The sequence below is a fragment of the Melospiza melodia genome, chromosome 21 (assembly GCF_035770615.1).
Source record: "Melospiza melodia melodia isolate bMelMel2 chromosome 21, bMelMel2.pri, whole genome shotgun sequence".
NCBI classification, from domain to species: domain Eukaryota; kingdom Metazoa; phylum Chordata; class Aves; order Passeriformes; family Passerellidae; genus Melospiza; species Melospiza melodia.
Window position 1 is genome coordinate 11,974,780 of NC_086214.1, and position 14,799 is coordinate 11,989,578.

Below are 14,799 nucleotides of genomic sequence, written 5' to 3' on the forward strand. Positions count from 1 at the left end.
CTCTTTGGGCCATCAGGAACCAGAGAGGGCAGAAAAAGGAAGCAAATTTCAATTTTGGCTGTGGGGCTACAAACTGCTCATGGCTTTTTTAATCAAGAGGTGAAAGGAGCACCTCCAGTGATGCTATTTTAGGTTTTTAGTAGGATAATGCTCTTCTTCCAGAATAAAAAAATAATGTTGGAGGTTTACCTCTCTCTCTGGAGCTGGCAGGAGTGGTGAGCCTTGTTCTTCATCCCACACACAAGCTGAGATGTGACTGCAGAGTGTGGGACCCCAATCCCATTTTTCTGGAACAACCACAACATCACCCAGCTCTGAGGCTTTCACTCCAAGCTTTTCCAGCATCTCTTGCTTTCCTAAACTGTAAAGATGACACAGCCAGCTGCTTGCTGAGTGTGGGTAACCTGTGCTGGAATTAATCTGACCACAGCTGCTGACATAAAGCTCCTGCTCACTAATCCTCACAAATGTTTTCATGTTTGGAGTGATTTATCCTACAAGCTGCTCCTTAAATCCTGCCAGGAGCTGCTCCTGCTCTGACACATCCCTGTCCCTACCCCTGTCCTTGTCACCAGCACAGCTTGGAGCTGGCAGGGCTGAGGGACCTGCCAAGGTGGAGGAATGGAGGAAAGGGTTGGTAGCACCTTTAGAGGAGGCTGGAAACACCCAGAGCTCCTGCTCAGTGATATTTCAACATTTGTTCAACAACTTCTGCTCAGCCCTGGGCTGGGGGAGGGATCAGGATCCACCAGGGCACACCTGGGCTTTGTGAATGTGAGATTGTGAGTGTGAGTTTGTCAGTGTGAGATTGTGAGTGTGAGTTTGTCAATGTGAGTTTGTGAGTGTGAGTTTGTCAGTGTGAGTTTGTCAGTGTGAGTTTGTGAGTGTGACTTTGTCAATGTGAGATTGTGAGTGTGACTTTGTCAATGTGAGTTTGTCAACGTGCTCACACAACAGCTGCAGGAGGAAGGGAGAGGTGGAAGGTTCCAGAAGCCTTGGAAAAGCAGGAATGCAGAGCTGTCCCTGTGTGTGGCACCTCTGGGTGAGCCAGGGCAAGGAAAGCACCCCCTCCATGTGTTCTCCTTGAATTTATCTGCACCCTCACCAGCCCAGGGGCATCTCAGGACTTCTCTACCAGGTCCCTCCTCTGCTTGCCTCCCCTGTAATTGTGATCTTCCTCCTGCATTTCAGGCAGTTTTATTTGATGTGTATTTTATGAGAATTTGCTGGTGAAGTGGTAATGGCTGTCCCAGCTGTGGGTCCTTGTCTCTCAAGTGGTGGCTTCAAAATGCTGCATAAAAACCCCAGCAAATGGAAATGAGAATTCTGCAGGCTTGTCCAGTGAAGTCAACTGCCTGTCATGGTGTTTAGTGGCAATAAGGAAGTCAGGATTGTCTGGAGTTTATTTCTATATAAAGGCAGCTCTGGGCAAGGAACAAAGCAAGAGTCAGCCCCAAGTTCCTCGCTGTGACTTGTGAGAATTTGTCCTCTTGTTTTTGTGGCCTTCTTTTGGCAACTTTGAGTAACAAGCACAGAGAAAACCCTGCTGGGGATGTGCTGAGTAAATTCTGCACCCACAGCAGCCTGCAGGGATTGAAATGTTCTGTGGACCAACAAAAATCCCTCAGAGCAACCAGCCCAGAAGAGCCTGGAGCAGCCTTTGCTCCAGGAGCAGAAGGTTCTGGGGCAATCACTGCCAGGGGCAGAAGGTTCTGGAGCAATCATTCCCAGCTCCAGGAGCAGAATGTTCTGGAACAACCATTCCCAGCTCCAGGAGCAGAAGGTTCTGGAACAACCATTCCCAGCTCTGTGGCCACAGCAGCTGCCCCAGGTGGGCAGGGCAGGTGGAGCCTGCTCAGGGACCCGTGCTTTGAACCCAGTTCAGATTTCTCCCTCTGCAGGTGCTGCTGTGGCTGCTCATAAATCTGAATTTCTGCTCTCCAGCAGTCCAGTGCAACCCTTTGTCAAAGGTTGCAGGCTTGGCGCAGAGTGTCCTTTATTCTTAATCTTTATTCCCTTTTTTATTCCATTTTTTTTAAATCACAAAACTCTTTATACCCTCTTTATTCCGTTTTTTAAATCCCAAAAGCCCAACAGTACCACACTGCTCCTGGGAGTGACCCTGCTCAGACACTGCCCCTGTGCTCCAGGCTGACAGGGAAAGGTTGGAATTCAGACACTTTCTTGATTTCATTTCAAAAATATTTTACAGATAGTATCACCATACCAAAAGTCAGGCCAGCAGTTTAATAATAATAAAAAATTCTTTTAATTTTAAATGAAATGCATATGCTTAATAAAATCTAATCAGTGTTTTAAAACTGGATACATATGACTGTAAATGCCAGTTTTTAATGTAGGTTCTCAGCTGGAATCACTGGGGATCAGTTGAAACTCTGGCTTCCAAGAGTGATGTGCTTGTCAGAGAGAAAATTTGATAAATCACTCAGAATGGCTTTGCTGTGGTTTCTGTGCATTTCACATGGAAAACTTTTCATTAGTTTTTTTCAGGATGCAGGGGTAAGGAGGGACCTTGAGGATGGAATTGTCTGGGACATTGTCTAGCTGAATCCCAGAGACTGAAGTTCTGTGGTGGGACATCAACATTTCTGTAATTATTGAGACACAAGAGCTTTGCATCAAGCTGGAGAGGGGGAAACTGTTCATTTTTCAGAATTCCAGCCTCTGTGGTGTTCCTGTCCATCCAGTGTGTCTGCAGTTCCTGACCCTCTTTCCCTTGCACTCCACAGATCCCAAACCCCCTGTTTGACCTGGCTGGGATCACTTGTGGCCACTTTCTGGTTCCCTTCTGGACCTTCTTCGGTGCAACCTTGATTGGAAAAGCTGTGATAAAAATGCACATCCAGGCAAGTGCTGCCCTTCAAACCTCTGAAACTCTGATTCTTTCCCTGCCTATTCCACTGTGGTTTTTGGGAGTGAAACCTCTGAAACTCTGATTCTTTCCCTGCCTGTTCCACTGTGTTTTTGGGGGATGAAACCTTTGAAATTTTGATTTTTTTCCCCCTGCCTGTTCCCCTGTGTCACTTGGGAATGAATCCTGCAGTCTCTTTGCCCGACTTGAAGTCATGGAAATTAATTTGGTGCAAAGGATTTACAATAAAGGAGCTGCTGGGCTGCTCCAAACTGAGGCAAGTGAGTAATTTATAGCTGCTGACCCGCTCAGGAAATTGGTGGTTAGCCAAAGTATTTACCTACAGCCTTCACCAGACTGCCAGGGCTCCAGCAGTGAACTCTTTTTTGGTACCAAACCCTCATTTGCACTTTGAAATGCCCTTTTTTAGCTCGCTGAGAAAACCCCAGCGAGCCTGGGCCGGGCCAGCCCACTTTGGGTGGATTTGCTGCAGTTTTGGGGCAGTTGTGGTGTCCCAGGTGGGATGTGCTGAGTTTGACAGTGCAGTTGTTTGCACAAAATGTGAATTCTCCTGGAGCTGCATCACCCTGCCCCGAGGAGAGCTGGGCTTTGGTTCCCTGGGGGATTTGCTGGTGTGGTCAGGGCTGGAGCTCTCTCTGTGTTTGGGATGTTTTCAGCTGAGTTTGGGTTTTTGCAGCGTCTCTGCCTCTGTTGTTCGCAAATCTCTGCTGTGACTCCCATCCAAATAGCAGAAGCTTTGAGTAAAAAAATATTTCATGTTACAGCCTCATCAGGCTGCTTTAAAATCTTTATTTTGCCCTAAACACAAGCTCTTCTCTTCCCATCATTTTTTAAATGGTTGTTTTATTTTGCCCAGTGCTTAAGCAGAAAACAACAAATAGATTTGGAAATTCTTCCATTTCTTGGGATAAAACAGCTTTTTCTCCACACTTATTTTTGTATTAGCTGAATTTTCTTCTGCTTTTAAATCCATGTGTTGCTAAAATGTGTCCTGGCAGCACAGAAAAGTGAAATGATATCAGCTAATATTCCTTTTATTATTTTAATTGCCTTGTTCAGCTACCACAGTGTTTGCTGTGTAATTTATAGTGCTCCACACTCAGATCCCATGTAAGTGAAAAACCATTTCCCAGTGCCTTGTACAGTTGATAAATCATGATTTTGTAATTTAATTCTCTTTTTCAAGCACACCCTTGTGCAACAGCCTTGATTTTTTGGAGTGATCTGGCTGGACTTGGAATTTAGGAAATGTGAGAGTCATGGAAAAAGCTTTAATGCAATGTTCAGACAGGAAGGGACTGCCCAGTGCCATCCTGGGACTCCTTTCCTGTTCCCTTACTCAAATTCTGCCAATTCCATCTCAATTTTTTATTCTGATTTGCTTAAGTGTTAATGGTTTTGTAGTTAGTAGGAAATTAAGAGTTATTCTGTTGTGTAAAATTTTATTCGATAAATCATGGACTTTTTTCTAAGGTTGAAATTGTATTTGAAGCTTGATTTTAATATGTTTAATAGTTTTTTTATATGATTAAATATTATATTTGGAATTACAGGTTTGATTTTTATTTAGGGGTAAAACTGCTAGGTTAGATTTTCATTTTTAATATTACTCTGCTAAATTTGTTTTTGAAGAGATTTTTGGATACATTCTGGATTCGGGTTAGGAGTGTGATTATTATTATAATTCTGTTTTAACACAGGTGCCCAAAGCTCTTTTCTGTTTTTGCTGTTTCTGTGTGAATCAGGGTTATTTTCCCCTCTGTGGTGTGTTTGTGTGAGGGGCTGTGAATTTCTCTGGCTGTTTTCCCACTCAGACATTGTTGATGGAGTAAAGTGACCTTGAGCTTCTGGGAATGGGAGTTTGGGGAGGATGAGAATGGGCAGCAAAAACAAGAAATGCAAACTGTGAGCAAACAGGGCCAGAAAGGGAACAGATTTTTATTCTCTTCTGCCTCTTTTCTGAGGAGAAAAATAAAAAAATTGAAAATATTGAGAATACTGACATATTGAAAGTATTGAAAATATTGAAATATTGAAAATACTGAAAATATGGAAAATATTGAAAATACTAAAATACTGAACATACTGAAATACTGAAATATTGAAAATATTGACAATATTGAAATATGGAAAATATTGAAAATACTGAAATACTGAAAATATTGATAATACTGAAATATTGAAAATATTGATAATACTGAAATATTGAAAATATTGAAAATACTGAAATACAGAAAATATTGAAAATATTTAAAATACTGAAATATGGAAAATATGGGAAATAGTGAAAATACAGAAGTATTGATAATACTGAAATACTGAAATATTGATAATACTGAAATATTGAAAATACTGAAATGCAGAAAATATTGAAAATACTGAAATATGGAAAATATTGAAAATACTGAAATACGGAAAATATTGAAAATACTGAAATACGGAAAATATTGAAAATATTGAAAATACTGAAATACAGAAAATATTGAAAATACTGAAATATGGAAAATATTGAAAATACTGAAATACTGAAAATCTTGAAAATACTGAAATACGGAAAATATTGAAAATATTGAAAATACTGAAATACGGAAAATATTGAAAATACTGAAATGTGGAAAATATTGAAAATACTGAAGTACTGAAATACTGAAAATATTGAAAATATTGAAAATACTGAAATATGGAAAATATTGAAAATGCTGAAATACAGAAAATATTGAAAATACTGAAATACTGAAAATATTGAAAATATTGAAATATGGAAAATATTGGAAATACTGAAAGTGCTGAATTATTGAAAATACTGAAATATGGAAAATATTGAAAATACTGAAAAATAAAGAGGAGAGGAGGAAAGGTGGGCAGGAGCTGCTGGGGAAGGAGCACAAGGTGGCTCCAGGCTCTGTGTGACTGCTCTTGTCCCTCCACAGAAACTCTTTGTCATCATCACCTTCAGCAAACACATCGTGGAGCAGATGGTGGCCCTCATCGGGTGAGTCATTCCCAGCTCAGTAATTCATTAATTCATTAATTCATTAATTAATGCCCGCACCCGTCAGGCTGGGAGCCCTGCAGAGGCAGCTCGGGGTGCCGGGGCTGTTTTGGGGCAGGTTCAGCTCCCACTGCAGCTCCTGCCCCAGCCCCTGCAGGGCTTTGCTGGCCCTGAGGTTCAGGGTTGTGGGATCAGCTCAGAACTTTCACCCCAAACCAAAATTCAACCCCTCCACTCCCACAGCTCTGCATTTATGGGGTGTCTGCCCTGGGTTTCTGTAGTGGGATCCTATGGTTAAAAAATGAGGACATTTATAGAAAATTGTATTTCTAGAAAAAATAATAGAATTCTGTGGTTCCATATTAAAAACCTGAGATTTTATGCAGTGTTTAAGGTTGACAATAAAAATCCTCCTTAACTGGAAGTACCTCATACATTTACAACATCAGATCACTCATAAAACACCAGAATGAGAAATTTGGTGTGTGGAGCTTGGTTCCCATACTGTTAAATTCTGTAGAAATGGATAAAGTGTCCTGGTTTTGAGAAGATCTGGTTTGGGTCTTTTAAAACTAAAATGAATCCAGCCTAACATAAATCCATAAAATAAATGTTGAGGTGTTCCTGCTTTTCCAAGGTCTCTTCTCTAGGGTAAATGGATATTTTGCTGCCCAAAGTCTAATAACTATTTTCACATAAAAACCACACTGCTCAAGAAAAGTTTCATGGGAGGAATGTCTGGAAATAATTCCTTTTAAACCAAAACTCCAAGCAGTGATGCTGAAAAAGAAAAGGAGTGTCAGAAGAATCTTGCAGGGCATTTCCCTGATGGAACAAATCCTGGCTTTATTACTCCTGATCATCTGCTCTCTACCAAAACTCAAAATGAATTTGTTGCTGTGAACATTATTTTAAAAAGAGAGGGAGAGAGAAAAATGTGGTTTCTTTCAAGCATCCTGAGTTTTTCTCAGCATCAGTCACTGCAGACAGTTTGATCTGCCCCCAGCTCAGGTACATTTCCAAGGATTTACTCTCCTGTGGATGCTTTGAGCCAAACCCAGTAGATTTTTCCTACTTCATCTGTCTTGGAGATAATTTTGCATTGAATTACTTCGAGTGCATTCACAGGAGCTCTGCTGGGCTCGGCTTTTATGGGAGGGTTGATGTCAGAGGTAAAAAATGTTCCTGGGAGACAGTGAGATTTTTGGAATGTCCTGGTACCCTTGACTTTTCTCAAGCTGTCTCCAGCATTACCTCATCAATTTTGGTGGAGGGGAGCCTCAAACATGTTAAACAATACCTTGCTCTAAAAGCCCCATTATTGAATTAAAGCACAGCTCTGTTTCATGGGCAGTAACTTCATTTTAATCAAATCCTCTCCACCACAATGACTTTTAGACTTTCTTTGTCAGGGCTGTTGCTCTTAAACAATAGGAAATATCTGAGCACAATACCTGAAAACAATTAATATACTGTTGGCCAGGATAAATGGAACTTAGAAGATTAAGTTGTGACATAAAGTCTGAGAAAATCTGATTTTATAAGCCAGAATTTCTTGACAATTTTGTGATTTTTAGTCAAAAAGCAAAACTGATTCAGAGTGCAGTTTTTATCGTCACTGGGTGCTGCTGGGTCCCTCCCTGAGCCTGCCATAATCAGGTATTTAATATCATTTCATTTGATTTTACAGTTTTGTCTAGGTCTCCATTACAAACAGATCATAAAATACTTTTTCTATTCATTAAATAAAAAAGGAAACGGAAAAGAAAACGTGGCAGGAAATTAAGAAGCTGTTTACAGAAAATTTTAAATTTTTGTAGAATTTTTTGGCAACAAACCTTGTTGGGAATAAGGGAGATGAGTGGGTTTGAGGAGTGGGGTTGGAGTGAGGTGGAAATCCAAGCTGAGGAGGATTTCCAGAGGTGCTGGAGCTCCCTGGGGCTGGAATTCCCAGGCTGTCCCAGCAGCTCCTGATTTTTGGTGGTTTTTGGTGCCTCAGAGCTGAGACAGGATCCTGCCCTCCCTGGGCTTTGCTGGGGGAAGATGCTCTGGAGTTGTTCTGTGTTCTTCCACTTTCAGCAAGGCTTTATTGCTGATTTTATTCAACTCTTTATTACCTCGTGCTGTGGGGTTTTTGGCTGCTCCATCTTTCTGTTCCTGTTTTTCACCTCCAGCTGTTGGTGAACTCACACTGTGCAGAGCAGGGTGATGTTCTCTGGGAAGGGGCAGCTTTAAATGGGGGTGAAGAATTCCCAAAAAATTACTGAAGAAGTAGTTCTGAAAGCACACAGCATCCACTAAACTGTGGGATCCATTCTGGTGGGAAATGGTCAGAAAGAAAGAAAAAAAAAATTACGTTTTTTTAGGGAGAGATCCCACCCTGGCCACACAGATTCCCTCTGCTGTGGTTAATGATGAACTCCAGGGCTGGAGTGTCTGGGATTGTTCCTGCAAGAGGTGCCAGGCCCAGGGCTGGATGCTACAGCAAAACCAGAATTCCTACCTAAATCAGAGTCCCAGAAGGGTTTGGGGTGGGAGGGATCCCAAAGCTCATCCAGTCCCACCCCTCACCTCCCACTGCTGGCCTGGGACAGCCACAGCCTCTCTGATGCCCTGTTAGTTCTAAAAGATTCATTATTCACTTCATTACTGAGTGCATAAACTGATTTGCAGTTAAAACAGAACCCAGTGAGATTTTGCTGCTTTGATTTTTAAATTCCCTTCTCGTGGGTGTGTTACCTGTGAGAATCCAACAAACTCTGGGAAATCCACCCAAAAATATCAGAGCTCCTGAAGTGTCCCATACCCAGTGGCTTTTGTGGGAGATCTTCCCCCTTCCCAGCTCTGCAGGGCACTGTGGGTGATTGCACAGTGAAATAAAAGCAGTTTTTTGGTCCCAGGTTCTGGAAGCTCTGCCTGGACAAACCAGTTTGTTGCTATTTCTTGTGCCATAATTCTTTGCTTACAGCTTAATCTCAGTTGATGCTGGTAAAGGGAGCGTGGTGTTCCTTCCACCAAAAAAGCACAAATGAGATCATGGTGACTGAGGTAACTGGAAAGTTTGCTTAAAGATTGTTGGGGTTTTTTTTTTAGTCAAAAATAATTTACAGTACAGGTTGAGGTTATTTCTTTAGAGCACAAGGCAAGAAGTGATAAAGGGACAACCAGAAATCTTGTCCTGGGGTGGGGAGAGCTGGGCAGGGGCTTCACAACCTCCTGGGAGGAATTTTGGAAGGTTAAACCAATCCCATTGACATTGTTGGTTGAAAAATCAACAGCCTCCCTACATCAGAAACCTGGGGATGTGTCCTGAGCACAGCAGAGCAGCCCCACACAAAAATGGCTTTATTGCCCTGAAAGGGACCCAGATGTGGCTGAAATCTGAGGAGCTTTGGTGTTGAAAGGCTGCCAGTGGATCACAACAGAATTAGAAGAGTTTATTTGCAAAAGACTTGAAGGATTTAACTGAATAAGCAAAGGTTTTTCTCCTAAATTGAGTTTTTAAAAAGAATCTTTAAAAAGCAAGCAGCAGTTTGGTTCCAAAGAGCAGCAGTGAGCAGAGCTGAGGACGGGCAGGTCAGAGATGTTGCAATTCCTCATTTTGAAAGCACTGATGGAACATAACAGAATGTCCCAAGGGAGAGAAGCCCTGGAGCCTCCTGGGCTGCCCTGGCCCCTGGAGCAGGGTTCAGGTGAACCAGGGCACACCTGGGCCCATTTTACCCCTGCAACCTCCACCAGGATCCCTTCCCTCATCTCAGAAAGAAAATGAACCTTTAAACCCCAAAACCTCCCTGTTAAACCTGACCATAAACCAGATTTATTTTCTGCAGCTTCAGAGCTCTGGGCACAGGGAACAGCACAGCCCCAGAGCTGAGCTGGGGCCAGGGGAGGTGCTGGGGGCTCTGCTTGCCCCAGGTTAGGCTGGACAGGGAGCTGGGTCCAGCTCTGGGGAGCCCCAGACCCCAGGAGTCAGGGTTTGGGCAGCCACAGCTCTCAGGATTCAGATTTTGGGCAGTCTCAGTTCTCAGGATTCAGGTGTTTGGGCAGCCCCAGGTTTCCCTAAACCTAATCCAGGTTTTGGGCAGCCCCAGCCCCAGATTTTGGGCAGTCTCAGCTCCCAGGATTCAGGTTTTGGGTAGGTTTCCCTAAGCCTCAGCCAGGTTTTGGTTTTGAGCCCAGGATTCAGGTTTTGAGCAGCCCCAACTCTTAGGATTCAAGTTTTGGGCAGCCCCAGGTTCCCTAAACCTAGCCCAGGTTTTGGGCAGCCCCAGCCCCAGATTTCCCTAAGCCTCAGCCAGGTTTTGGGTAGATCCAGGTTTCCCTCAGCCAGGTTTTGGGTAGATGCAGGTTTCCCTAATCCAGGTTTTGGGTAGTGCAGGTTTCCCTCAGCCAGGTTTTGGGTAGTCCCAGGTTTCCCTCAGCCAGGTTTTGGGTAGCCCCAGGTTTCCTGACCCAGGTTTTGGGTAGATCCAGGTTTCCTTAAACCTAATCCAGGTTTTGGGCAGGCCCAGGTTTCCCTGACCCAGGTTTTGGGCAGGCCCAGCTCGCAGGGCTGAGTCAGGCTCAGGCTGAGCCCCGTGAGTCACTGCAGGGTCCTGCTGGTGGTGCAGCCTCGGGGAAGTGGATGGTTTAAATACTGTGAGAATCTTTATCAGCACAGGAAATGACAGCTCATTAAAATACTAACCGTTGAGCCAGTTTAGATCACTGTCTGGAAAAAAATTAACCATTGAAGGCTCAGAGGGCTCACACCAAGAAAGGTGCCCCGTTGAGACAAGGACACGTTATGCAAATGAATCAGCTTTGCTAATTGGCCAGTGGCATAACAATATTTCCACTGGAATCTGGTTTTCAATGTTTTTAAAACATCTGACTTCCAAAGAAGTCTATGCCATTGTGCTGGAATGAAATTTTGAGGGAGGAGTGGGTAAAATACCCTAAATACTGAAATTCCCAAATCCAGAGCTTGTTCCATAACATACCCTAAACACTAAAATCCCCAAATCCAGAGCCTGTTCCTAAATGTTTCATTGCTTTGGAGCTACAGGATGGATTTTTCTGGTGTTCCCTCAGGGGAATGGAGCAATGGGAATGTCACACAGTTGGTGCTGGTGGGATGGTGATGTTTTCCATCAGTGCAGGGAAGGTGAAGGCCTCTGCCTGCCCCCCTGGCCTGGCTGTCAGTAACCCACAGAAACGAGCTGTTTGTGAGGAGCTGAAGGCCCGGGCAGGGAGGAGCCCATCCCAGCACGTTCCCTTTCTTTGTGGGATCCCTCAGTGCCTCTGCCCTCCCTTTGCTGCAGCAGGAGATAGATAATCCCTGGCCTTGGGCACTGCCAGGCCCGGGATCTGCTGCTGAGTGTCAGAGCTCTGCCCTGTGCTCCTCGTGTGCAGCTCTCATTTCCCAAAGGAAATGAATTTCTCTGCCCCCTTCGGCCCAAAAAGCTGAATCTGGGCAGAAGCTGCTGCTGTTTGCCCCAGTGTGTGGAGTCACAGAGATTTTCCACGCTGAGGGCTGTGGATATTGCAGGGATTATCCATAAAGTGGAGCCTGACTCAATATTGCATCACCTTCCCCAGGTGTGTCCAGCCTTGTTTGCACCTCCTGCTCCCCCACAGGGCTCTGGTTTCCCTCCAGGTTAGGATTTCTGTGATTAAATGAAATTAAATTAAATATTAACTCCCGTGTTTGTGACCCCCCAGTGCTCCCAGTTTCCTGACATCCCCCTGGGATGATCCCAGTTGCTCTCAGGGCTGGCTGCTCTGAGGTTCTCATTTCCATCTTTAATTCCATCAGGAGCAGTTTGAGAACAGCTCAGGGTTATTCATCAGAAACTTCCATAAACTTTCAAATTTTCACTCATGAAAAATCCTCAAACTTTTGGGATTTGTTTTGTTCCCAAATTTGAGTCTACAGTGGCAGCTTCTTTTTTTTTTGGAAAGCACTTGGGAATTCTAACATTTCTCCCTGGAAAAGTGAACAAATATCCACATATGCTTTGCTAAAATGGGGAATTTTATATCCTAATTTATGGTGTGACAGATATTGGTGCAATGACACTGACACAGCATTATAGAGACTGTAATTGAGGATTTAGCAGAGTTGGAATTAATTCCCTGAGTGTTCCCAACCTCTCAAAGCACAGGTTGGGAAATTTCAATCACTCAGGAGCAACCCCTGCTCCTAAAGACCTTGTAAAATGAAAGTTATGCCTTTCAGAAATGCAAATATCATTATTAAATCATTATAAATAAGTATTTTAATATTAGTAAAAATGCAGATGACTGGAATATCAAACAACTTCCTACTTTTTGTAAGCTGGCCCAAGGAAAATACAATTTTTTCTCCTCTGGGGTTGGTGCTTCATCCTGGTGCCTTTGAGAAAAACCTTTCTGTAGTTCCAAAGGTTCTGTAAAAAAGATGTAAAGTTACCCAAAAATCATTTAACAACCAGTGAAAGGCATTTCAGGTGCAACTGCTGACAGTTGTTCTTGGAAAAGCAAATTAATAAATTTAAACTCAGATTTGCTGTAACTGCACTGGAAGGTTTTGGAGTCAGACTCTGCAGGTTCTTGGTGTAATTTTTAAAATAATCCTCGAGCAGCTTTGCTGAATTTCTGTCATGTGCTGCTTCAAACAGATGGGGAGTTGTTTTTTTTTTTATTTATTGGAAAAAGAGCTTTAGAATTTGTCTTTGGGATAGAAATTGTAGGTCTGAGTTTAAAAAAATGAAAAAGTGCATCTGTTTAATCACAAATACCAGGTAATTGTTCTGAAAACAGGCACCAAGAGTGTTTCTTCAGTGAATCCTAATTTTTATGGGTGTTTTTATGTTGTAGTATTAGAACAGAAATAATGGTTTTGACTAAAATGTTACAATTTTAGTGAATTAAGGATTACCAAAGGCTGCTGCAATTTCGGGGAGCCTGTTCTCAGATTCAACTCCTTGTGAAACATTAAATTTTAGCAAAGAATAAGGATGACTCCTAACAAAAATTTAATATCTAACATTAAGAGTTTCTAAAACAACTTCTGGATGAAAACAACTTGTGAATCAGAATTTCTCCTTCCACATTCTGCGTTTGAAAGGCGATGGGTTTGATTCCCGAGGGAGCAGAGGGAGTTGGGTTGGATTATCCCGGGGTTATCTCCTGCGGTAGTGCTGGGAAATTTGCGGGATTTTGGAGGTGCTGAGTGCAGGAATTGTGATGCAAATCTGGCCCTGCCTGGTCCCACCCCGATTCCACAAAATTCATCCCCAATTCCCCCTCCCCTCCTCGGCTCAGCACCCAGGGGTCTCCGGGCTGGGTTTGTGAGCTTTGCAGGGACACAGAACTCACTTTTAAATCAAATTAAATGATTTTAAAGATTTTTAGATTTAAGATTATGCCTTTGGATATCAGGTGGCACATAATTGGATGATTAAATGGTTTAATTTTAAATTAAATTAATTAATTTTTAAATTAAATGATGTAATTTTTTCCCAAAAAGCACCAGTAACCAACACTGTGCTGCTGAGATGGGATTTCAAGAATTTCATGTGGATCCCTGGTTTTCTAGGTTTTCCTCTGCTTATTTTTTATTCCTTATTTAAATGTGGGCATATTTTTTTTTCAGAATTAAAATCTTTACAAATGTACCAAAAATAGGAGCTGAGGTCCTTGCATTTAGGATCTTGCAGTTCTTCAAAATTGCTTCGATAAAATTACTTTTGTGCACTTAACAAATAGCCGTGCCCAGAATAGGAAATAAAAAGTGAATTATTTAGTGAGAAAATTTTTGAAATATTGTTTTGATGCAGCAGGAGCTCCTCAAGGCTCTGCTCTTGGGTTTCATGTCTTTGTTCTGTGTTTAATTCGATTTGGGGACCGACCCAGTTCAGTTTTCGGTGAGGAACGGAGTCATTCGAACACCACCCTGTTAATCATTGATCCCTCACCATTTAAATATTCCTCATTTCATAATCATGCAGGAGTTCAAAAGTAAACCATTTACCTTGCAGTCGCTCCTCAGGCCTCCCAAGAATTGGGTGAGAAAGAAAAGAAACCTCAAAATGTGGCTGATGTTCCAGGCGTGACTCGAGCTTTTCCCAGTGCTGAGACACCTCAGGATCACTGGAATCCTCTGGAACATTGACACATCTTGTACAAAATGGATAAGGGACATGCTTTGGGCACCACAGGGTTGTTTTTTTCCCAGAATTTTTACCAGTCCAGGCACAGAGTTTCCTCACCCGGCGGTGAATCACGAGGGAAGCGACCTTTGCTGGGAAATGGGTTCAAAAAACCTCCTTTGCCCCCGGCCATGAAGGAAATAAATAGATTTACTGGAGGAGAATGAGACACTTTGTTTCGTGCTTTTCATAAATTCCTAAAATTAGAAAGCTGTTATTTTTTAATTGGGCTTTGGCCTGGAAAAGAGAATATGGTGTCAGAGCAGGAGGCTGAGGGGAAGGGTTTGAGATGGGCAATTGTACAACTCCTCGGATGTACACCTGGTGTAACTCGGGTCTAAAGGGTTTTACTAAACCCTCCCTGGAGGAGCAGCAGGAGTAGTGGGTATAATAAAACCAAATAATCAAAATTCAGGTGAGTTTTTTTTTAATGTAGAAGATCACATGTATGATAATGTATAATGTAGATTTCTTTAAAATGAAACAGAAGTCAAAATCTCTCTTCTCTTTGCAGTTGAAGTGGTCAGTAATGAGAAGTGCCCCGTGGCTGGGGTGGATCCAAGTTTGGGCATGTTCTCCCCTCACAGTTCAGGCCGGGGGGCTGCTGCTGATCATTTCAAATTGATATTTGAATTTGGGGGAGTTGAATAATGTAGAAGAACACAGTGGTTTCTTTAAAATTAAACAAAAATCAAAATCTCCCTTCTCTTTACAATTGAGGTGGTCAGTAGTGAGAA

The 14,799-nt window shown here is 42.6% G+C and overlaps 1 protein-coding gene across 3 annotated transcripts in view; it reads left to right on the forward strand.

The window, feature by feature from the left end:
- VMP1 (vacuole membrane protein 1) overlaps positions 1–14,799 on the forward strand; it is a 61,311-nt gene that overhangs the window by 43,296 nt on the left and 3,216 nt on the right. For all 3 annotated transcript variants that reach the window (XM_063174068.1, XM_063174070.1, XM_063174069.1), the window contains exons 9-10: positions 2,751–2,867; positions 5,824–5,885. In XM_063174068.1, coding sequence (XP_063030138.1) covers positions 2,751–2,867; positions 5,824–5,885 — 179 coding nt within the window. The remainder of the gene's footprint in view (positions 1–2,750; positions 2,868–5,823; positions 5,886–14,799) is intronic.